The sequence below is a fragment of the Miscanthus floridulus genome, chromosome 2 (assembly GCF_019320115.1).
Source record: "Miscanthus floridulus cultivar M001 chromosome 2, ASM1932011v1, whole genome shotgun sequence".
NCBI lineage: Eukaryota > Viridiplantae > Streptophyta > Magnoliopsida > Poales > Poaceae > Miscanthus > Miscanthus floridulus.
The window spans coordinates 3,444,158-3,469,170 of record NC_089581.1 but is presented as its reverse complement, the minus strand read 5'-3'; the positions used below and the strand labels follow the sequence as shown (position 1 = coordinate 3,469,170).

The 25,013-nt window shown below is 57.0% G+C and overlaps 1 protein-coding gene across 1 annotated transcript; it reads right to left on the bottom strand.

Annotated features, from left to right (window-relative positions):
- Positions 1-736: 736 nt before the first annotated feature.
- On the bottom strand, positions 737-19,855 carry LOC136535977 (uncharacterized). Its single transcript, XM_066528421.1, has 5 exons — positions 19,665-19,855; positions 19,174-19,579; positions 18,849-18,993; positions 17,875-18,266; positions 737-832 (listed from the first exon to the last, which is right to left on the bottom strand). Exons 1-5 carry the CDS (start codon positions 19,853-19,855, stop codon positions 737-739), a joined length of 1,230 nt encoding a protein of 409 aa, XP_066384518.1.
- Between the last annotated feature and the right edge of the window lie 5,158 nt (positions 19,856-25,013).

Genomic DNA, 25,013 nt, shown 5'->3' with positions numbered 1-25,013 from the left:
TCATCAAGCACGTCACTTGAGCCGTTGAGGTAAGTGATGTCGCCTCAACCCCTCCAGTTGCGAAAACCATGGATGGGGCGACAGTCACAAAATGAGCCAACCCTTGACCGAATCCCTGCCACATGTGGGGGCTTAGGGAAGGCTAGGCCAGCAATGAGACCAAACACATGGTCATGGAATGATCGTCAAAATTCTAAGTAAGGGGTACATGTGAATACAAGAGTAAGTTTGCTACCCTCGCTTCGGTCTGTAGTAACATCCGGCCCTAGCAACCACAAGGGGTCGGATCTCACTCAGGGGCTGATAAAGGTATAAATACCTCCTTTTTTCAAAACAGTCATTGCATCAGACCTTTTCCTCGTGTTAAGATTGATAGCAAGGTTTGTGGGGACTGATAAACGAGCATGCCTGGTAAGACTACAAAAAACCCACGCCCCGACGACTTTGGTAACTTTGCTCACCAGCACAATCGAAATTTCCCCCTTATGCACCTTGGGCCCTATGGTCTTAATGAATGGAAGGGTCAGATCATATAAACCTTTTTTCTTGATTGCAAAAGGGAAGAAAGTAAGATCAAACAAACAAAACAAAATTACAAAACGAAATTATGAAACTATTTTCAGACACAAAAAGTACCGACACTTGTCCATAGATTACAGATAAATGTTTATCAGACTCATTTGATTAACTACTTCCTTAGAGGGAGAACCATGTCTTTCAACCTATTTGCCAGGTTTCACGCAATAGGAGTCACCGCCTTCTCAATCTCATCCAGCTCAGAGTTTTCGTAGCCAGGCGTGAAGCCAAGGCTCATTGCCTCCAAGTTGATTTCCTGATCATAATGAGAGTGAGCAATAGCAAAGGCTTAGGTGATCCTAGCGTGAAAGGCATTCTCCTCAAGCTGGCGCACCCACGCTATAATATCTATGGCATGGGCCATGAGTGAGGATGTTTCCTCCAGCCGCGCCACCCCCAGGTCATCGAAAACCACCCTGACGGTGACGTGCAGGAGATCATGCTCATCACTCTCGGCTTGAAGAATCCCCCACACCTCGGCAAGCTCCATGCCCAGCTCAGTAGAGATGTTCTTGGCCTCCAGCCTTTGGGTCACCGTGGCTCTAAGATTCGCTTGAAGGGAGCTGATCCCCTAAAGGATGGCCTGGTCGCGCTCCTTGTGGGCCATGCCATGCTCCGAGCAAAGTCTTTCTATAGTTTGGTGTAGCTCGTCTCACTTCCTACGCAGCTGGGCGATCACCTCGGCATCCTGATTTACCCTCTACTATAGGGCCACGGACCTATCCTTGGCTTCCAGCATGAGATCCCGCTCCCTCTCTATCTCTTCTAGGAGGTCGATGGCCCACTGGCTAGCCTTGGCATTCTTCTAGAGCAGCTTGTCTCGCTCCTTTTGGACCCTAGCAGCAGCCTCCTCATCCTGCTGCACCCTCGCCGATAGATCCTGGAACATCCCATGGACCTCCTCTAATTCCCGACGCGCCTCGACTTCCCGCTGTTGGGCGGCAGCAAGCTAGGCACTCACATCTCCATGTAGCCAAGCCTCCTCGGTGAGGCGGTCCCTTTCCATCTTCTGCTCATGGAGGAACTAGGATTTCTCCTAGCTATGAGCAATAAGGGACTAAAAAGAGGACCAGTGTCAAAAATACAAACATACATGAAGAGAGAAGAAAATGAGATGGGAGATCAAGCGGATACCCGGCCATTGGGAATGATGACATCACACAAGATGCCCCTGGCCTGGTTTAGGACATCCATCATAGCCAAGATCCCTTCATCGAGACTCTCTCGCTCTATGCTCTCGGTAGCATCGTCGAGCGAGAAGAGAGTCGACATTGGGTCTCGGGGATCCATCCACTGGAGCGGCAGCTCACCCTGCACGGGCGAGCGGCTGCCCCTCGACATTAGGGCTGAGGGCGACCTTAATAGGGACAAGGAGAAGAAACAAACTCAATGGGCATCCTCAACTGATGCTTTGCCCAATTGTGTAAGATATCGACTGATATGTTCTATTATGCTTGTACCGTCTTGACTAGTGAACTTGGCGAACTCTGGAAGCCTGTAATTTGCTGGAAGAGCGACCAAATCATACCATTCTGGATATGGGCATTTATACGAAAAAGTCATTCCTTTTGATTTTAGATCAAACTGATTCTTCATCATCTCGGTCACCTTGAGCAGCAACTCGTCAATCTACGGATTTGGATTTCTCGGTACTTGCTGACCCATCTATGGATTGAAATCCCGCGTGCCTTAATATCCTAGATTTGGTATCATATAGAGGGTGTTATAATCTGTGCCATAGTGATAGCCTTGTGGAATCTTAATCTATTGGGTCCTTTGCTGGCTTGCTACTTGAAGTCTCTGATTATAGACATAAGGATCTATATTTCTATGGATCCTCTGAATAGATGGTGCTATCTTCTAAACCAACGACGGTATGTGGCCTGATGTGCCAAAATTGATCATCTGGTTTTAACTTTGCCCCGCCAGCTGCTGCACATGATGTACTGATGGTCCAAGATTGTACTGTATCTAATTTGTAGCAGTACCCGGAGTTTGTTTAGATGAACCTTGAAGTGTTTGGATGTCACCATTACCAGCTAGTGCTCCTTCTTGATGGCTGGTACCGACTTAATTAGTTCCTTGGGTCGATGGATCTGGAATATTATAACAAGTCGATCCAACCTGACCAACTGGAATTCTATGAATCACCTCTTTCATGGCATTGTGAAATGCGTCAACGAAAGCTTCATTGTGGCTTAATATGGCATCACGAACAGACTTATCTATGGCTTCCATAAAGAAACGCTCGTCTTTAGCTTTGACCGTATCTATCTGCCCATGTAGTAGAACTCTTGGTAGTGGAAATTTCTGAATAATTGTGCTGTCACGTGTTTTGGTGTAGGACAACAAACACTTCTTCTGAAATTCTTTCGTAGCTTTGTTGATGGTATCCTTATCTTCATCAGGTAGGTCTTCATAATGTACCATAAGGATGCTGTCGTTGTTGTGAACCACCATGACGATTATGGTGTCCCACTAGGCATGCCAGAAATATGTGTCGACACAAAATTTTCATCTCTGTGTTGAGGTCATACGCAGCAAGCCAGAAGGGTCCGCTCAATGGAGCAGATCTGGCTAGCTTCAGCGCAAGGGTGGTCGATCCTACGCAATCCTCCCAAGACGTGCCAGTCAATTTGACCCTACAATTGACAAGGAGAGAAAGCTCATCAGTAATTAAGGGCGGAACTTGTCGGTGTTACCAGACAGTCCCAAATGTACGGCTATGAGAGCCGATATGAAAGGAAATCGGCTAAATAGCCGATTCTAGTATATTCATGAGAATAAGTCAGTTAGAGCTCATGGGGTTGTATGAGGAGAATCAGTTATCATTCAGGATAAACATCATTTAAACGAATATTAATCAATGGTAATAAGATATCAATGATGATTGGTCCATACTAAGCCAATGATTACGAGTAACCGAACTCCTTTTTATATTAAAAAACAATTCAACATCACTTAATCATTTAATAAAGATAAATCTAATGAATGTGTTAGATTTCATCTATCGCCATGACCAGTGGGGCATGAGGCAGAATCATGCAGGCCATAGAAACAACAATAGACTCGATGACCCTAACTCATTACTAATATTAGTGGGGCATGAGGCAGAATCATGCAGGCCGTAATACAATAACAAGATCATGGGGCTAACACATCTTTCAACTTATCTCTACTTCAATGATCTCGTGATATGAACTATTTATGAAAGCATTCGATATCGGCTAAACAGCTGATTCAGACATAGCTCACAGTTAAGATCATGTCTTCTCAGGAACGGGTCTATCAACCAACAATCCCCACTCTACGGTGCCAACAGTGGGGTGAGAGGCACAATCCCATAGGCCGTGATGACAGACCATGAAACGGTTCTCGCTAATCGATAGATCTACTCAAGATCGAATATGCCTTAACCGCACGCTATGCACGATTAAGATTGACACAAAACAGCCGATAAAAACATAACTCATCGCTTAAGATGTAGATTAGATCAGTTCTAGATTAGCAAACGATGAGTTAAATAAGATATAAGGCCGATCCAGATCAATCTTAATCGTGCAGAGTGATATTGCTGTAATTAGATAAACAATGAAAGCAATAAGCAATATCAGTAACTTAATGAATCTACCAAAGACTACTACTCTAAGATAGAGTCGATAACTTGACCTTGATCTAATTCAAGCAGTGGGGTGTGAGGCAAAATCACACAGGCCATACCTGAATTAGGTAAGAGTCGATAACTAGCTTATACCAGAGCCACAGTGGGGGTCGACCGGATCGATGCAGCCATATGAACAGAGGTATAAACCATGACGATACTTACAACAAGCAGTGGAGGTCGACCGGATCAATGTAGCCGTACTTGCCGAAGAACTCGCCGAGATTTACTCTACTCCTACTCCTAAGGGGTGGCCAGAGCTGAAAAAAGTAATTGACTTGTATTTGATTGATTACAATAGCCGGGGTTTGGTATTTATATCCGGAGCCTAAACACGAGTCCTACTCGAGCATGATTTGTTACAACCTTTGGCATAAAATGAAAATATTCCTAATTTAAGATAACTTGGACTCTAATTTTTCCCTTTTTGTAGAGTACGACATGTAATTTCCTGGTGCCAACCGTAGTTCATCATTGCGGTCTACTGACGTCACCCTAATATATTCGATTCTAGAGTTGTATTTGAATCGGCTAACATTGATCTTTCTTGACTAGCACAACCTTGAAAGCCTGCGAGTTCCCGTGTTCTTTCTCCCAAATTTTGGTGTAAACACAAGTGAAAAGGAGGCATGGAAAAAGAGAACTTATGAAGTTGATGAACCCCGATTACGGACGCATTGGGGGATGCCCCGACACCTAACACACAAAATCAAGGACAACACTGGCGTTGTCCTTCAAAGGCTCCATTGCCTCCTTGATGCATTGTGCCACTTCAGAGGGGGGGAGCGCCTCATCGACAAGCGACATCCCTTCAAGCGATGCTCTGGGCCCCATTAGGTATAGGAGAAGCGCGTGGCTCATCAGTGGTGCCACCCTCCATGTATGGTAGGCGCTGATGATCCCTGATCCCTTTACGCCCCTCTCCTTCAAAATTTGGAGGGCGACGAGATGGTCCTTGATCATCTTCTTGTCTTTGTCTAGGACACCCCACTTCCATGACCTAGGGACCTCTTCGATGATGCACCCAGAGAATGCCGGCAAGGGGGCGGCAACATCATCCTTGATGTAAAACCAATGTGAATGTCACCCCTTGTTAGAGGACGACAGACGCATCAATAGGTATTTGTTCACTCAGTTGTTGCGGAGATGAATGCCGGTGCATCCCACTAGCACGCTCAACTCTTGCTTCTCGACCCACCTCTTCAAAAGGTTGACGGCAAAGAGATACCGCCATAGGTCAAAGTGGGGACTAATCCCTAGGAACCCCTCATGTAGGGCGATAAACATCATAATGTGCTGGACCCCATTAGGGGTAAGGTGCTGCAACTCCACCTTGTAGTAATCCAATAGCCCACGAAGGAACTTGTGGGCAGGTATGACGAATCCTCGCTCGTGGAAGTGAGCGAAGGACACGACATACCCCTCAGGCGGTGACGACTCGTCCTCATTACTAGGAAGCCGCCACTCCCCGGTGGCGGTCAGTGGGCAAAGGAGACCACGACAAACGAGGCCTTCTAGGCGCTACGGGGTGATATTAGATCTACACCATGGCTCCATTGAACGATTGGAAGGGGGGTGGATGCAAGCTTGATGGTGGCTACAATGCAAATGCGAGCTTGACGGCGGCTACGAGGTGGGTGTGGGAGGCTTAGGCGATTGGCGGCAGAGGTTGCAGATGCAAAGGCGAGGAGGTGAAGTACGGAACCCTAGGGGCGAACCCCTTGGTTTTACAGGGGCGATGGATGCAAGAAGGCCTAGGTCTCTGGGCTTGCCATGATACACCACCACGTCACATCGCAGGATATGCGCCCACGATCCCTATCCTTTCCCACCAAAATCGAACCGGATGTTTTGTCTTCCCGAGCAGACCAGGACTCTTTCCCGTAGAGGGGATACAAGTCAAAAAGCATTTTCTTCGGCCTGCCTAGGCCTGAGAGTTTGAGGGCTGGCCCAATAGTTTCAACGGTCATCCCAACAAGGGATGGGCCCACAAACGGCTAAAACTCAGGCACACAAACCTCAAAGGAGTCTCAATTCGCAAAACAAGTCTCAACCGGGCTAACCCTAGATGAATCCCCATGAACAGGATATCAGGGTTCCCTTTAAACTGTCTAGTTGATAAAAACCAAATCTTACAGTCATACCCGCGAAGGGTCCAAAATTACCCCCTAGGTGATTCTATCCGAATCACCCGAGGACTCAGGGGCTACACCCGACGGGTGCGCTCACGCGCATCCTCTGGCGAATCGAGATACCCCCAGGCAATTCTACCCAAATCACCTAGAGGCTCGGGGGCTACACCCATCGGGAGCGCTCAAGCGCACCCTTTGGCAAGTTAAATTACCCCCTGAGTGATTCTATCCAAATCACCTAGGGGCTCGAGGGCTACTATCGGGGACCTAATACTAGGGTATCCAATGAGGTAGAACTAATAACCATCGAATGTTGACGCTTTCGGTCAGACAAGAACGCTACTACGCTTCTTGCCCGAATGACAGAAGATTGGTTCTGCCTCGCCCGACCCCCGAGGGCTAGACTCCGCCTCACCCGATGTCTAAGGGCTAGCTCCGCCCCGCTCGACATCCGAGGACGGGCTCCACCTTGCCCGACAGCTGAGGGCTGGCCCGCCTCGCTTGATGTCTCAGGGCTGGTTCCGCCCCGCTCAAAGTCCGAGGGTGGGCTCTGCCTTGCTTGATGGCTGAGGGCAGGCTCTATCTTGCCCAACGTCTGAGGGTATGACTCTGCCTCGCCCAACATCTGAGGGCTGGCTTCGTCTCGCCTAATGTTTGAGGGCAGGCTCTGCCTCGCCCGACGGCCGAGGGCTAGCTCCACCTCGCCCGATGTTCGAGGGCTAGCTCTGCCTCACCTGACGGCTGAGGGCAGGCTCTGCCTCGTCCGATGACTGGGCCCTGCTCCTTCATGATGACAAGCAAGAGGTAAGACAGGACACTCAGGTCAACCGTAGTACCGAGGACCATGTGTCGGCGTTTTGGAACCAGGGGTCCCTCAACCAGCAAGTGAGTTTGTGCTGCGTGCCCCTAATCCCGGATGGTGATGCAAAGAGACACAAGGTTTATACTGGTTCAGGCAATCGAGGCCCTACGTCCAGTCTGAGAGATTGATCTTGTATTCCTTACACCGGAGTGCTCGTAGTAGGGGGTTACAAGCTAGGTGAGAGAGGGGGCTAGCCCTAGGTCTCGGTGAGGGTGGTGTGAGCTGCTTGAGGCGTTGTTCTCAAGCAGCGTAGTGTCAAGTTCTATCGGTGTGTTCGTCCTCTTCCGGTCGCCCCTAGAAATGGCCCCGGTGCCTCCCTTTTATACTCTAAGGGAGACCTGGGACCATACATAGATTGCTACATAGCGCTTCTATAAACGGGGTGGCGTGTCCGAGCCCTGTAGCCGGCCACTGTCGTGGTATGGTCGATGGAGTGGCCCTGTCCTTGTCGTGCAGAAGTGACGCGCCGGTCATACTCGATCTTGTGCGTCGTGGGGCTCCAGTATAGCTTGATGCAGGACATGGCGGGCGACGTGCTGGTCACCGTGCAATGACGTCGTAGGGAGCAGCGGCCCTGCAGACGCTGAGGCCGAGCCATCGTGGGGGGCTCGGCGGACATGGATCCTCAGGCTGCCGAGCCCCTAAAGCAAACTGCCGAGGCCTTGGGGGAGTTATTGGACCTGGGTACTGATTCCGAGGCCACAGTAGCCTAGACGTGGCTCCCCATGCTGCGTTGTCCTTGGAACAGGAGTTGGCAGCATAGTGAGGAATGGGCGTCCGCCATGTGCATGGTGGTCAGTACAGTGGCGGGTAACCCCTGCCCAGTCCGGGCGATGTGCGGGTCATCATGTGATGACGTCATGGGGAGCTGTGGCTCTGCAGGTGCCGAGGCCAAGCCATCGCGGGGGGCCCCGGCGGACGTGGGTCCTCAGGCTACTGAGCCCCTGAAGCAAACTGCCGAGCCCTTGGAGGGAATTATTGGTCCTGGGTACTGATTCCGAGGCCACAGTAGCCCAGACGTGGCTCCCCATGCTGTGTTGTCCTTGGAGCAGGAGTTGGCAGCTCAGTGAGGCATGGGCGTTAGCCATGTGCATAGTGGTTAGCACAGTGGCGGGTAACCCCTGCCCTGTCCTGCTTCCTGTCCCGTCGGCCACTCTGCTGTACTGTGCCGAGCGTGCGGCTGATGTCAGGGGCAGCAGTTGGCTGAGTTAATGCGACACGACGTTTTGTCAGAGGGACGGGAGAAGGAAGAGGTAGCGGAGTGCTGCCGAGCCCGCCTCGCGCGAGACGGAGGGTCAGTGGCCCGGCCGAGGCCTTCGGCGGGGAGTCGCTCGAGGTCAGTGGTGAGGGGGCCTCGGGCGAGTCGGAGAATCGGCCGAGGCCAGCGGTGAGGGGGCCTCGGGCGAGTCGGAGAACCGGCCGAGGCCAGCGGTGTTTAGCTGGTTTCGATCTTTACGAAGTCTACGCAGTCGTTTTTTGGGTCTTGCTTAGGGTACCCCTTCTCACGGCATCCGACAGTAGCCCCCGAGCCTTGGGGGGAGTGAAGGTACTCCCCCTGAGGTTCTGACGAGGATTGGCTCTCGACAGTTCCTGTTGGGATGGTGTTTGTACTCGAGGCTTTGGTGGGTGCACGCGAGCGCACCCGCCGGGTGTAGCCCCGAGGCCCTGGAGGAGTGATTTCACTTCTTCAGGGGCTTTTTCTCCTTTGAGTGAGGGATGTTTGCCGGGCCCATGGGTGCGAGTTCGGATCGCAGGGCCTTGACGATGCTGCGGAAAAAGCCCCTCAGCCTCCGCCTCGAGCGAGAGGGCCGTCAGGGGTTCCCCCGGCTTTTTGTATGACCCCTGTACTTCTTTTTCGCTCGGAAGGAGGGGTGGAAGATGCCGCGCTACCCTCGGTGGGCGCGAGCGTTGGCATTTCCGGTGAGCTGTTATCGGGTAAGTCCGAGTGGAGGCCCATACCCCGTTTGTTGGGGGTCGGCTAGCGGTCCGGGGACGCGCTCCAAGAGTACCGGCGGGTTTCTCTAGTGGCTGCCGAGGCCGTTCGCTGGGCCTCGGTGGCTCGGTGCCTCCCTACGGTGGGATCCCATTCGGAGACCTCCCTACCGGCCTCGGACACGACACAGGGTGCGCCCGTACAGGCTCGCCCGTAGTCGTCCCTGACTCTTTTGCCTTGGGGCAGCTGTCGAAACCCCTAGGGGGTCCAGCCTTCGAACCCCTGGACCGTAACGGGCTTGGGTCGCTTTTGTCTTTATCTTGGGCATAGGAAGAGCCCCCGAGCCTCCGCACAGGGCGAGAGGGTGGTCAGGGGTCCTCCCGACTGTTTTGTCCATCCCCCGCACGTCCTTTTCGCTCGGACGGGGGGCTGTTTGCCGAGCCCACTCATGTGCGAGCTTGAGCCGCTGGGTCTCGGCAAAGTTGCAGGAGGAGCCCCCGAGTCTCTCGTGCGGAGCGAGAGAGCGATCAGAGGTCCCCCTGGCTTTTTGGTTCGCCCCTCGCACGTGAGATGAAGCGACTTAGGGCCGCAAGGCATCCCATGACCCTCTGTACTCCCTTGAGGTCTCTGATTGGTCCCATGCTGGTTATAGCTGAGACCTTCTCTGGGTTGGCCTCAATGCCGCGTTCCGAGACTATGAATCCCAAGAGCATGCCTCGGGGGACCCCGAACACGCACTTCTCGGGGTTGAGCTTGATGCCCCTCTCTCTAAGGCATTTGAAGGTCACCCTCAAGTCATTCACGAGATTTTCGGCCTTTCTGGTTTTGACCACGATGTCGTCTACGTAGGCCTCGATGGTCTGCCCAATGTTGTCACCAAAGACCTGGGTCATGCACCGCTGGTACATGGCACCTGCGTTTCTGAGGCCGAAGGGCATCGTCACGTAGCAGTACATGCCAAATGGTGTGATGAAGGAAGTCGCGAGCTGGTCGGACTCTTTCATCTTGATTTGATGGTATCCGGAGTACGCATCGAGGAAAGACAGGGTCTCGCACCCTGCGGTGGAATCAACGATTTGATCGATTCGAGGTAATGGGAAGGGGACCTTTGGACAGGCTTTATTTAGACCGGTGTAGTCTACACACATCCTCCACTTCCCATTTTTCTTCTTGACTAAAACGGGGTTAGCCAACCACTCCGGGTGGGATACTTCCTTGATGAACCCGGCCACCAAGAGCTTCTGTACCTCCTCCCCGATGGCCCTGTGTTTTTCTTCGTCGAAGCGCCGCAGGCGTTGCCTCGCCGGTCTAGATCCAGCCTGGATGTCCAGGGCGTGCTCGGCGACTTCCCTCGGTATGCCCAGCATGTCCGAGGGACTCCATGCGAAAATGTCGGCGTTCGCATGGAGAAAGTCGACGAGCACGGCTTCCTATTTGATGTCGAGGGTGGCGCTGATTTTCAGCGCCCGGTCGTCGGGGCATGCAGGGTCGACTGGGATGAGTTTGACGGTTTTAGCGGGCTCGAACGCCCCCGCGCGACGCTTGGAGTCAGGCACCTCGCCACTGAGCTGGTCTAGGTGGGCGATGAGGGTCTCAGCCTCCGCAAGGGCCTCAGCGTACTCGATGCACTCGATGTCGCAGTCGTATGCATGTTCGTACGTGGATTCGATTGTGATGACCCCATTAGGGCCTGGCATCTTGAGCTTGAGGTAGGTATAATTGGGCACTGCCATGAACTTGGCGTAGCATGGTCGCCCCAGGATGGCGTGGTAGGCTCCCCCGAACCCGACTACTTCGAAGGTGAGGACTTCCTTGCGGTAGTTGGAAGGGGTGCCGAAGCAGACGGGAAGGTCGATGCGCCCGAGGGGTTGCGTGCGCCTCCCCAGCACGATGCCGTGGAAGGGTGCAACATCGCCTCATAGCCTCGACCGATCGATCTCTAAGAGCTCCAGGGTGTTGGCGTAGAGGATGTTGAGGCCGCTGCCTCCATCCATCAACACCTTGGAGAGTCGGGTGTTGCCGATGATCGGGTCGACAACCAGCGGGTACTGCCCGGGATTCGGAATACGGTCGGGGTGGTCACCTCGATCGAAGGTGATCGCCTGTCGGGACCAGTCGAGGTACTAGGGGGTGGCCACCTTGACCGAGAAGACTTCTCGGTGCTCCCTCTTGTGCTGCCGCGCCGTAAGGCATGCCGAGGGCCCACCGAAGATCATGAAAGCGTTGCGTACCTCGGGGAACCCGTCGTCCTTGTCCTCGTTCCGACCGCCGGCGCCCTTCTGCTTGGCGTCGTCGTCGGGGAGCCTGAGCTTGGCGTAGTAGCACCACACCTCCGCGTCTCGAACCCCCGGCAGCACGGAACGAGAATCCTATTCGCGGGGGACATCGACGCCCAGACCTGGAGCAGCTCCGCGAGCTTCAAGCCAAGGTCGAACAAGACCGACTCCTTCTGCAACAGCTTTGGGACACTCTTGAGCAAGAGCAGCAAGGGCGTGGTGAGGGCGGAGGAGCCCGAGGGAGGGCCCGCGACGTCCATCACCGCATCAACGATAACGAGGGGGGAGAGCCACCCCCAATCTTTAATCGCACTAGCCAGAATGTCGCAGCGGCTGCGATGCTGGTCCGAGCGATGCCCGAGCCCTCCACCACCGAGGGGCGACGGGTCCACGGAGAGCTCCGTGACCTCCTCGAGACCGCAGTGGTGCAGTAGGCCGAAAGTTCCGCCTCCCACCGGCGCGAAGGCACTTCAGAGCAGCCCGCAGCGCAACCTCGCCGGGGCCAGGATGCCTCGGTCCGCCCCGAGGCCGCTCGCACGCCGACGGTCAACAGGGCCCCCTCGGTACGCGATCGACCTAGAGACCAACGCGAGGCACGGGACGACCACGAAGTAGTTGGCGGGCGACGACGCCACGACAACGGAGCTGCCCGGGGCTACCACCCGCACCGAGGCAGTCGCTACGACAGCGGTGAGGACCGCAGTCCTTCCCCTGAGCCGCCAGGCCCTCGGGTCTTCAGCAGGGCCATCCGCGCGGCTCCTTTCCCCGCCCAGTTCTGATAGCCAGCCAATCTCGCAAAGTACAGCGGCGAGACCAACCCAGAGCTATGGCTCGCCGATTACTGCCTGGCCTGCCAGCTAGGCGGCGCGGACGATGACCTGCTCATCATCCGCAATCTCCCTCTGCTCTTGTCGGACTCGGCACGAGCCTGGCTCGAGCATCTCCCTCCCTCGCAAATCCACGACTGGCACGACTTAGTTAGGATCTTCGTCAGGAACTTCCAGGGCACTTACGTACGCCCCGGGAATTCCTGGGATCTTAAGAGCTACCGCCAGAAGCCGGACGAGTCTCTCCGAGACTTCATCTGGCGCTTCTCCAAACAGTGCACCGGGCTACCCAGCGTCGGCGACTCGGAGATCGTCCAGGCTTTCCTCTCCGGCACCACTTGTCGGGACTTGGTCCGAGAGTTAGGACGCAACGTCCCGCGCTCTGCTGCCATGCTCCTCGACATCGCCACCAGCTTCGCCTTAGGGGAAGAGGCTGTCGGAGCCATCTTCCCCGACGCTGATTGCAAGGGTAAGCGGAGGGAAGAGGCCCCCGTGGCCTCAACCTCCCACCTCCCAAAGAAAAAGAAGAAGGGTCGCCCAGGGAAGCAGGAGGTCCTCGAGGCCATCCATGTCGCTACAACAGATCGCAGGAATCCTCGAGGCCCCCGTGGCCCCGGGCTATTCGACGACATGCTGAAGAAGCCCTGCCCTTACCATCAAGGTCCGGTAAAGCATGCTCTCGAGGATTGCACCATGCTGCGGCGCTACTACGCCAAGCTCGGGCTCCCCGATGACGACGCCAAGCAGAAGGGTGCCGGCGGTCGGAACGAGGACAAGGACGACGGGTTCCCCGAGGTACGCAACGCTTTCATGATCTTCGGTGGGCCCTCGGCATGCCTTACGGCGCGGCAGCGCAAGAGGGAGCGCCGAGAAGTCTTCTCGGTCAAGGTGGCCACCCCCCAGTACCTCGACTGGTCCCGAGAGGCGATCACCTTCGATCGAGGTGACCACCCCGACCGTATTCCGAATCCTGGGCAGTACCCGCTGGTCGTCGACCCGATCATCGGCAACACCTGACTCTCCAAGGTGTTGATGGACGGAGGCAGTGGCCTCAACATCCTCTACGCCAACACCCTGGAGCTCTTAGAGATCGACCGGTCGAGGCTACGAGGCGACGTTGCACCCTTCCATGGCATCATGCCAGGGAGGCGCACACAACCCCTCGGGCGCATCGACCTTCCCGTCTGCTTCGGCACCCCTTCCAACTACCGCAAGGAAGTCCTCACCTTCGAAGTAGTCGGGTTCAGGGGAGCCTACCACGCCATCCTGGGGCGACCATGCTACGCCAAGTTCATGGCAGTGCCCAATTATACCTACCTCAAGCTCAAGATGCCAGGCCCTAATGGGGTCATCACAATCGAATCCACGTACGAACATGCATACGACTGCGACATCGAGTGCATCGAGTACGCCGAGGCCCTTGCGGAGGCCGAGACCCTCATCGCCCACCTAGACCAGCTCAGTGGCGAGGTGCCTGACTCCAAGCGTCGCGCGGGGGCATTCGAGCCCGCTGAAACCGTCAAACTCATCCCAGTCGACCCCGCATGCCCCGACGACCGGGCGCTGAAAATCAGCGCCACCCTCGACATCAAATAGAAAGCCGTGCTCGTCGACTTTCTCCGTGCGAACGCCGACATTTTCACATGGAGTCCCTCGGACATGCCGGGCATACCGAGGGAAGTCGCCGAGCACGCCCTGGACATCCGGGCTGGATCTAGACCGGCGAGGCAACGCCTGCGGCGCTTCGACGAAGAAAAACGCAGGGCCATCGGGGAGGAGGTACAGAAGCTCTTGGCGGCCGGGTTCATCAAGGAAGTATCCCACCCGGAGTGGTTGGCTAACCCCGCTTTAGTCAAGAAGAAAAATGGGAAGTGGAGGATGTGTGTAGACTACACCGGTCTAAATAAAGCCTGTCCAAAGGTCCCCTTCCCATTACCTCGAATCGATCAAATCGTTGATTCCACCGCAGGGTGCGAGACCCTGTCTTTCCTCGATGCGTACTCCGGATACCATCAAATCAAGATGAAAGAGTCCGACCAGCTCGCGACTTCCTTCATCACACCATTTGGCATGTACTGCTACGTGACGATGCCCTTCGGCCTCAGAAACGCAGGTGCCACGTACCAGCGGTGCATGACCCAGGTCTTTGGTGACAACATTGGGCAGACCATCGAGGCCTACGTAGATGACATCGTGGTCAAAACCAGAAAGGCCGAAAATCTCGTGAATGACTTGAGGGTGACCTTCAAATGCCTTAGAGAGAGGGGCATCAAGCTCAACCCCGAGAAGTGCGTGTTCGGGGTCCCCCGAGGCATGCTCTTGGGATTCATAGTCTCGGAACGCGGCATTGAGGCCAACCCAGAGAAGGTCTTAGCTATAACCAGCATGGGACCAATCAGAGACCTCAAGGGAGTACAGAGGGTCATGGGATGCCTTGCGGCCCTAAGTCGCTTCATCTCACGCCTCGGCGAAAAAGGCCTGCCCCTGTACCGCCTCTTGAGAAAGTCCGAGCGCTTTTCTTGGACCGCCGAGGCCGAGGAAGCCTTCGCCAGGCTCAAAGCACTGCTGACCAACCCCCCCATCCTGGTACCGCCCGCCGAGGGCGAGCACCTCTTGCTCTACGTCACCGCGACAACCCAAGTGGTCAGCGCGGCCGTAGTAGTCGAGAGGCAGGAGAAGGGACATGCTCCACCCGTCCAACGACCTGTTTACTTCATCAGCGAAGTGCTCTCCGAAACTAAGACGCGTTACCCCCACATCCAGAAGCTGGTTTACGTAGTAGTCTTGGCTCGACGCAAGCTGTGTCACTACTTCGAGTCCCACCCGGTGACTGTGGTGTCATCTTTTCCTTTGGGAGAAATAATCCAAAACCGGGAGGCCTCGGGTAGAGTAGCCAAGTGGGCTGTTGAACTCATGGGGGAAACCTTGTCCTTTGCGCCTCGAAAGGCGATCAAATCACAGGTCCTATCCGGCTTTGTAGCCGAATGGACCGACACACAGCTGCCACCCGTTCAGATCCAATCAGAATGCTGGACCATGTACTTCGATGGGTCCCTGATGAAGACTGGGGCTGGCGCGGGCCTGCTCCTGGTCTCGCCCCTTGGAGTACACATGCGCTACATGATCCGGCTTCACTTCGCCGCCTCCAACAATGTCGCCGAATACGAGGCCCTCATCAACGGCCTGCAAGTTGCCATCGAACTTGGAGTACGATGTCTCGACGTACGGGGTGATTCGTAGCTCGTCGTCGATCAGGTGATGAAAGAGTCAAGCTGCCATGACCCCAAAATGAAGGCGTACTGCGCGATGGTACGTCGCCTGGAGAACAAGTTCGACGGTCTCGAACTCAACCACGTTGCACGAAAGTTCAACGAGGCCGCGGATGAACTAGCAAAGATGGCGTCTGCACGGACCCCGGTCCCCCTGAACGTCTTCACCAGAGACCCCCACAAGCCATCCGTCGACTACGCCTCAGCGATGGAAGAGGGCCCATCGGCCGAGCCCACCGTAGGGCCCGAGGCCCCCTCTGCCACCGAGACCTCGCCCGCCGAGCTCGAGGCCATGGCGATTGACGTAGAGCCTCCCAAGGTCGACCAAGGAACGGACTGGCGAGTCCCCTTCCTTGATCACCTCGTTCGAGGAGAACTGCTCGCTGATAGAACCGAAGCCCGACGGCTTGCGCGACGCGCCAAGACTTACGCCCTCTGCGACGACGAGTTGTATAGGCATAGCCCATCTGGTGTTCTCCAGCGATGCATCACCATCGAGGCTGGCCAATCCTTACTTTGGGACTTGCACGCGGGAGTCTGCGGGCACCACGCGGCGCCTTGGGCGCTCGTAGGTAACGCCTTCCGCCAAGGTTTCTATTGGCCAACGGCGATGGCCGACGCCACGAAGCTAGTACGCTCCTGCGAGGGATGCCAGTACTACGCTCGACAGACGCACCTTCTGGCCCAAGCCCTCCAAACCATCCCCATCACATGGCCATTCGCTGTGTGGGGGCTGGACATGGTTGGGCCTCTGCAGAAGGCATCCGGGGGCCATACCCATCTGCTAGTAGCTATCGACAAATTCTCCAAATGGATCGAGGCTCGTCCGATCGCTTAGATCAAATCCGAGCAAGCGGTGCTGTTCTTTACCGATATCATCCACAGGTTCGGGGTTCCTAACACCATCATCACTGATAATGGGACACAATTCACCGGACGCAAGTTCCTGACGTTCTGCGACGACCACCACATCCGGGTGGCTTGGTCGGCCGTAGGGCACCCAAGGACGAATGGCCAAGTAGAGCGTGCCAACGGCATGATCCTACAAGGCCTTAAGCCAAGAATATTCAACCAATTGAAGAAGTTTGGCAAGAAATGGCTTGTCGAACTCCCGTCAGTCATCTGGAGCCTAAGAAATACCCCAAGCCGAGCCATGGGATTCACACCGTTCTTCCTGGTCTATGGAGCCGAGGCCATCCTCCCCACTGACTTAGAATACGGTTCCCCGAGGCTACAGGCGTACAACGAGCAAAGCAACCGCACTGCCCGCGAAGACGCCCTCGACCAACTGGAGGAAGCCCGAGACATCGTGCTGCTACACTCAGCCAGGTACCAGCAAGCCCTACGGCGCATCCAAAGCCGAGACCTGAAGGTGGGCGACCTGGTGCTGAGACGGAGGCAGAGCAACAAGGGCCGCCACAAGCTGACCCCACCCTGGGAAGGGCCGTACATCGTCGCTCAAGTGTTGAAGCCCGGGACCTACAAGTTGGCCAACGAGAAGGGCGAAATCTTCACAAATGCTTGGAACATAGAACAGCTACGTCATTTCTACTCTTAAATTTCCAAACGTTGTTTACATTGTTCCTCGAAATACAATAAAGAGGCGTTCTTAGTTGTTATAATCTTTCGAGGAACCCCCCCCCGTTATAGACAAATCGATTGTATAGAACCTAAGGACCCTACGATCGCCTCAAAGGCGAAAAGGCCGAACCGTGAGAACGGCCTACGCCTCCGGGCTACGGCAGCTCCCTCACTACCCTTTTCACCCAAAGGACAGCGTAGGCTCCGAGGAGGCTCTATGCAGAGGGCGGGGCTCGACGTCACGATAGCGCTATAAGGGAGACACGGCTCTGCCTCTGCAAAGCCGAGCCTCCCTCGGGGGCTAAAAAGGGGAAACCCCCTAAGTCCCGAAACCCCCTAAGTCTCGAACACCGTTTGTTAATGGTCTTTCAAAAAACTTCTACGCCAAACTCTCTCGCGCTCTGACGGGACCTTCACAAGAAACCCAAAAGACCAAAAGTTTGTCTAGAGGCCAAAGGGCCGGTCGAGTCGTGAGAACGGCCTACGCCTCTAGGCTATGGCAGCTCCCTCACCACCCTTCGCCGAAGGATGACTTAAGTCCCGAGGGATTTCTTTGCGGGTTCCCAAGATCGAGACAGAGGGCACAGGCTTGGAAGTAGAACATAAAACGGTTAAAAGACGCACATACGCAAATACTTTAAAAGGCCTCAACAGCCACAAAAACGTCACGATACAGCAACTAACTCAATCCGGTTACATGGCCCCTTTTGGCCTAGGTCAAAGCTCAAGGATCGGTGGCCGGCGCGGGAGGGACCACCTCTTCTTCAAACAGACCAGCCAGCGCCGTGCCAGGTGCCTCGGCCGCCTCCAACAGCTTCACGACCTCCGCATCAGCCTCCTTATCATCTTTTGGCAACACATAGCCGTCGCTGACAGCCTCGAGGTTGATGGCGTAGTGCGAAGAGACGACGGCCAGGGCGCGCTTGACACCCGTGTGCAACGCCCCCTGGAGCCTCTCGCGGACACGGCCGCTCAACGCAATCAGGCGGCTCCCAAGGGAGCTGGCTGATTGGACCTCCTCGACGTCCAGGGCCTCGCAGGCGGTACGGACAGCGCTATGTAATGCCTCATGCTCCCGGACCTCAGCATCCAGCGCCGCTTGCGCTGTGACGGAGGCCTCAGCCGCCTGGGAAGCTTCTTTTTTTAGATCTACGTCGCAACGAGGGGTCAGGAGTCAAACGCGAACCAGAACAAATGGAACAAGGAACACGGTTCAGCGGAACTTACCCTCGGCCTTATTCTTCCAGGCTAGGACCTCGACCCGAGAGGCCTCGGCCGCCTTGGTAACCTCTGCCAAGGCGACTCTCGTCGCCTGATGCTCGCTCTGCTCCGCACCCAGCTGCCCGGCTATGGCCTTCGTAGAGGCCGTCGCTTCTTGGGCCCGAGACCTGAAGGAGTCTCGCTCCTCCTCCAGTTCCTTGATCTTCGCCTCCAAGGGGGCAGCCTGCCCCTTAGCCGTGACCAACTCGGCCTGAAGGTCAGCACAACGAAGGCGGAGGTCCTCCACTTCTGCACTCCGCGCTGACAAAAGCCCCTGGGCGTCGGCGAGTAGGCCCTTCTACCACCGGAGCTGGTCCCAGATATCCCTCTCCCTTCGTAGGAACACCGATTTCCCAAGGGACCGGGTCTCGAGCTCCTATAAAGGTAAGAAACGCGCGTCAAAACACTGCGAGGGGACTCGAAGAGAAAACAACTCGGCACGGGAGAGGAAGGTACTTACCTGGGTAACACCGGGCAAGTCCCGTCCCATAATAGTCATCGCCGTCTGCAGCGACCGCACTGCCAGTTGGCGGTACTGCTCGAGGGTATCCCACCGCCCCCCCTCTGCGATATCTTCAAGGGCGAACACAGGCTCCCCCTCGGGATCAGCCTGGTTCTGCCAAAAAACACGCGAGAAGTTCCACCCATGGGGCTCGGGCCGTAGCCAGGCAAGGGTCGAACTCCCCTCGGTGGGATCTGGGACCGGCTGCTCCGTGGTACTGGCCTCCTCGACGTCCGTCGCCTCCTTCCCTCAGGAAGAATCATCAGACGAGATTGTCTGAACTAGGGGCGGCACCGAAATTTGCTCCGTCTCCACCTCCATCGCCTCAGCCTCGACGGACCCAGGGGCTCTGGCCTCTGCCATCTCTACCTCGGTGGCCCCGGCGTCCACCGCCCTGGCTTCAGAGGTCTCGGGGGCTCCGGCCTCACCCTCAACGGCCTCGGCAATAATGGACGCCCCGGCCTCCTTCGCCCCAAGACCCGCGACATCGCGAGGCGTGGGCTCCTCCTCCTCCCCTCGCTCCGTGGCTGCCTCGGCACCCTTTTCCTGGGCAGCCGCCTCCTCCGAAATGGCCCCGCCCGACGCCGCGCCACGCTGCACGCCAGCCTGCGCCTCCGCTGCCTGATGGGCAGAGGAGCTAACATTCACCTTGAGCGCCTTACGGGGCGCCAAGGGAGGATCTTCCACCAGATGCGTCTGGCTGGAAGCAAAGACACTCCCAAGGTCAGCACGCGACCGAGGGGCAAACAAGAAGTACTACGTACTCCACCAGAAAAAACGCTTACCGCGAACGGGGATGCAGCCGCTTCGACACCGCCAGCCTCCTCTGCAACGGCGGCGGTGGTGGCAGCAGCGCGGCCTCGGTGACCACCGGTGCCAGCTGGCCTCCATCGGGCCCCGGCACCTCCTCGACCCTTCGCAGAGACGAGGGGGTCGCCCCCATCGTCGCCGGCTCCACCTCCACCGTCGAACCCATCGGGCTGACGGCACGCTCCTCCAACACCCACGCCTCGGGTGTGTCGGCCTTGGCCCCGGGACGAGCCGCCACCGGCCCCGGGACACCTCCTCCTCCTGGGAGCGTCAGGCTCCTTGCCGGCGCCCCGGGCACCATCTCCCTAATGTCGGGGAGGTGTTCCAAGCAGGCCGTCCCCACCTCGCGCCCGTCGCCGTCGCCCGAAGAATCCGACATCGACGACGAGGGAGACGGCTCCAACGGGAGACCGTCGAGCTTCTGACGCCGGCAACGGGCGTCCAGCTTTTCGCGCGCAAGGAGCTTCTTCGTGCGCTTTGCCTCCTTGGCATCTTTCTTCTTCTTCTCCTCCTCGGCACGCGCCCTGTTCACGGACCGCCGCCGGGCGTCCTCGGGAACGGGCGGTGGGGAGCCTCGCACGTCTCTTATCCCCTATGGGAACAACGAAGTAAGACAACAGACAAAAAAGAAAAAAGGAAAACGAAAAACAAGAAGGCCGCGAAAGCCTCGACAACATCCAACTTACCAGCGAGACATACCCCCGCGATGGGCGCATCGGGAACGGCATCAAATCGTCAATCTTCGGCTTCCCGTCTGCCGCCTCTCTCACCCGACGCAGGGTCTCGTCGTCGGTAAGGGCGAAGGCGGACATCTTGACACCAGCGATCGGATCACCCGACGTCATCTCGAACAGCCGCCGCCGCCGGGCCATCAGCGGCAACACCCTCTGGCGGTGAAAAGCCGCCATGACCACGGCCGCCGAAAGACCGTGGTCACGCAGCTTCCCCAAGGCCCTCAAGAGCGGTTCTAGCCTAGGCTGATCGGCCTTGACGACGCCGTATCCCCATTTCTCTGGTTGACTCTCTACAACCCGCCTGGTATAAGGGGGAAGTCCTCCGCCGTCATTGCGGAGGTAGAACCAGCCGTCGTACCAACGACGGTTGGACGAGGACAGCTGGGCCGGGATGTAGAGGGACTGCTAGTCTTGGCGTACATGAAGAGTGCAGCCGCCGGCCCTCTGCACCTTCCGAGCCCCCCTCGTCCCCCCCGGCTTGGTGGTGAACGTCGCTCGGAACAAGTGGAGCCACAACTCCCAGTGGGGAGCGATCCCCAAGTACCCCTCACAGACGGCGACGAAGATGGCCGCCTGCGCGATGGAGTTGGGGCTGAAATTGTGAAGCTCCACACCGTAGTAGTGCGGGAGCGCTCGCATGAAGTTGTCCACCGGCGACCCGAGGCCTCTCTCGTGGAAGATGACGAAGCTCACCACGTAGCCGTCGCGCGGCCTCGGCTCCGACTCGTTCCCCGGAGCAATCCACTCCGGCTCGTCAGGGTCGGTGATCGGGCGAAGAAGACCGGCCTCCACGAGCGACTGCAGCTTCTCCTTGGTGACGTCGGACCGCTCCCAGGGATCCGCCGGGAGGATGACGGGACCACCAGCCATTGCACGGTGGAGGGCGCTGCTACGACGGTAATCTCTCTCCCTCTCTCTTTCAGTCTCTCGCCTTTCCCCTTCTCCTCCCCGGCGCTCTAAGCTCTCAGCAACGACACGAAGGCAGCAAAGACGAGTGCGGAAAAGGTAAGAAAGGGAAGGGCGAGGTTCTTTGCATATTTATGCAGGGACAAGACGAAACCGCCGGGCGACGAAATCGGGGAAGTTTTCCCCAAAAGATCCGGCGCGGTTATCCAGATCCGGTTTTATCGCCCACGCGCCCACTCCCCCCTCGTTAAATCGTGCGTGCAGATACGTCCCGTCGGCTGACACCACATCGTGTCCAACCGCAGCAGCAGCAGGCGCCGTTTTGCTACCCCGAAAAAGTCGCCTCAAAAGACGCGCCTGCCATTGTTAGCCATAGGGAGAGAAATAACCCCCCCGATTCCTTTCAGGCAAAGGAACTAGGCACCGAGCCCGCTACGGTCCAGGGGTTCAAAGGCTGGGCCCTTAGGGGTCTCGACAGCCACCCCAGGGCAACAGAGTCAGGGGCGACTACGGGCGAGCCTATACGAGGCCGAGGCCCAAGCAAGCGAAACGCTTGGGACGCCCTGTGTCGTGTCCGAGACCGGTAGGGAGGTCTCCGAATGGGATCCCACCGTAGGGAGGCACCGAGCCACCGAGGCCCAGCGAACGGCCTCGGCACCCACTAGAGAAACCCTCCGGCACTCTTGGAGCGCGTCTCCGGACCGCTAGCCGACCCCCAGCGAACGGGGTACGGGCCTCCACTCGGACTTACCTGATAATAGCTCACCGGAACTGCCATCGCTCGCGCCCACCGAGGGTAGCGTGGCACATTCCACCCCTCCTTCCGAGCGAAAAGGAAGCACGAGGGTCGAATAAAAAGTTAGGAGAATCCCTGATGGCCCTCTTGCTCTGCGCAGAGGCTAAGGGACTCTTCCTGCAAAAAACATTGCTGAGACCCAGCGACTTAGGCTCGCACCCGAGGGGGCTCGGCAAAACAAACCCTCCTTCCGAGCGAAAAGGAAGCGCGAGGGTCGTTCAAAAAGCCAGAAGAGCTCCTGATGGCCCTCTTGCTCCGTGCAGAGGCTAGGGAGCTCCCTCTGCTAAAGACGCCGAGACCCCGCGACCTAGGCTCGCACCCGAGGGGGGCTCGGCAGACAGACCCTCACGCGCGAGGGGCGAACCAAAAAGCCAGGGGGACCTCTGATCGCTCTCTCGCTCCACGCGAGAGACTCGAGGGCTCCTCCTGCAACTTTGCCGAGACCCAGCGGCTCAAGCTCGCACACGAGTGGGCTCGGCAAACAGCCCCCCGTCCGAGCGAAAAGGACGTGCGGGGGACGGACAAAACAATCGGGAGGACCCCTGACCACCCTCTCGCCCCATGCGGAGGCTCGGGGGCTCTTTCTACGTCCAAGATAAAGACAAAAGCGACCCAAGCCCGTTACGGTCCAGGGGTTCGAAGGCTGGACCCCCCCCGGGGGGTTTCGACAGCTGCCCCAGGGCAAAAGAGTTAGGGACGACTACGGGCGAGCCTGTACAGGCGCACCCTGTGTCGTGTCCGAGACCGGCAAGGAGGTCTCCGAATGGGATCCCACCGTAGGGAGGCACCGAGCCACCGAGGCCCAGTGAATGGCCTCGGCACCCACTAGAGAAACCCACCGGTACTCTTGGAGCGCGTCCCCGGACCGCTAGCCGACCCCCAGCAAACGGGGTATGGGCCTCCACTCGGACTTACCCGATAACAGCTCACCGGAAATGCCGACGCTCACGCCCACCGAGGGTAGCGCGGCATCTTCCACCCCTCCTTCCGAGCGAAAAAGAAGTACGGGGGTCGTACAAAAAGCCGAGGGAACCCCTGACGGCCCTCTCGCTCCAAGCGGAGGCTGAGGGGCTTTTTCCGCAGCATCGTCAAGGCCCTGCGATCCGAACTCGCACCCATGGGCCCGGCAAACATCTCTCACTCGAAGGAGAAAAAAGCCCCTGAAGAAGTGAAATCACTCCTCCAGGGCCTCGGGGGCAACACCCGGTGGGTGCGCTCGCGCGCACCCACCAAAGCCTCGAGTACAAACACCATCCCAACAGGAACTGTCGAGAGCCAATCCTCGTTAGAACCTTAGGGGGAGTACCTTCACTCCCCCCAAGGCTCAGGGGCTACTGTCGGATGCCGTGAGAAGGGGTACCCTAAGCAAGACCCAAAAAATGACTGCATAGACTTCGTAAAGATCGAAACCAGCTAAACACCGCTGGCCTCGGCCGGTTCTCTGACTCGCCCGAGGCCCCCTCACCGCTGGCCTTGGCCGATTCTCCGACTCGCCCGAGGCCCCCTCACCACTGACCTCGAGCGACTCCCCGCCAAAGGCCTCGGCCGGGCCACTGACCCTCCGTCTCGCGCGAGGCGGGCTCGGCAGCACTCCGCTGCCTCTTCCTTCTCCCGTCCCTCTGACAAAACGTCGTGTCGCATTAACTCAGCCAACTGCTGCCCCTGACATCGGCCGCACGCTCGGCACAGTACAGCAGAGTGGCCGACGGGACAGGAAGCAGGACGGGGCAGGGGTTACCCGCCACTGTGCTAACCACTATGCACATGGCTGACGCCCATGCCTCACTGAGCTACCAACTCCTACTCTAAGGACAACGCAGCATGGGGAGCCACGTCTGGGCTACTGTGGCCTCGGAATCAGTACCCAGGACCAATAATTCCCTCCAAGGCCTCGGCAGTTTGCTTCAGGGGCTCGGCAGCCTGAGGACCCACGTCCGTCGGGGCCTCCCACGATGGCTTGGCCTCGGCACCTGCAGAGCCACAGCTCCCCACGACGTCATCACACGATGACCCGCACGTCGCCCGGACTGGGCAGGGGTTACCCGCCACTGTACTGACCACCATGCACGTGGCGGACGCCCATGCCTCACTGTGCTGCCAACTCCTGTTCCAAGGACAACGCAGCATGGGGAGCCACGTCTGGGCTACTGTGGCCTCGGAATCAGTACCCAGGTCCAATAACTCCCCCAAGGCCTCGGCAGCTTGAGGATCCATGTCCATCGAGCCCCCCACGATGGCTCGGCCTCGGCGTCTGCAGGGCCGCTGCTCCCTATGACGTCATTGCACGGTGACCAGCACGTCGCCCGCCATGTCCTGCATCAAGCTATACTGGAGCCCCACGACGCACAAGATCGAGTATGACCGGCGCGTCACTTCTGCACGACAAGGACAGGGCCACTCCATCGACCATACCACGACAGTGGCCGGCTACAGGGCTCGGACACGCCACCCCATTTACAGAAGCGCTATGTAGCAATCTATGTACGGTCCCAGGTCTCCCTTAGAGTATAAAAGGGAGGCACCGGGGCCATTTCTAGGGGCGACCGGAAGAGGACAAACACACCGATAGAACTTGACACTACGCTGCTTGAGAACAACGCCTCAAGCAGCTCACACCACCCTCACCGAGACCTGGGGCTAGCCCCCTCTCTCACCTAGCTTGTAACCCCCTACTACGAGCACTCCGGTGCAAGGAATACAAGATCAATCTCTCAGACTGGACGTAGGGCCTCGATTGCCTGAACCAATATAAACCTTGTGTCTCTTTGCATCACCATCCGAGATTAGGGGCACGCAGCACAAACTCACTCGTTGGTTGAGGGACCCCTGGTTCCAAAACGCCGACACCATGCCTTGTGCACCTACGAGAAGGTACCATCAGGATACGA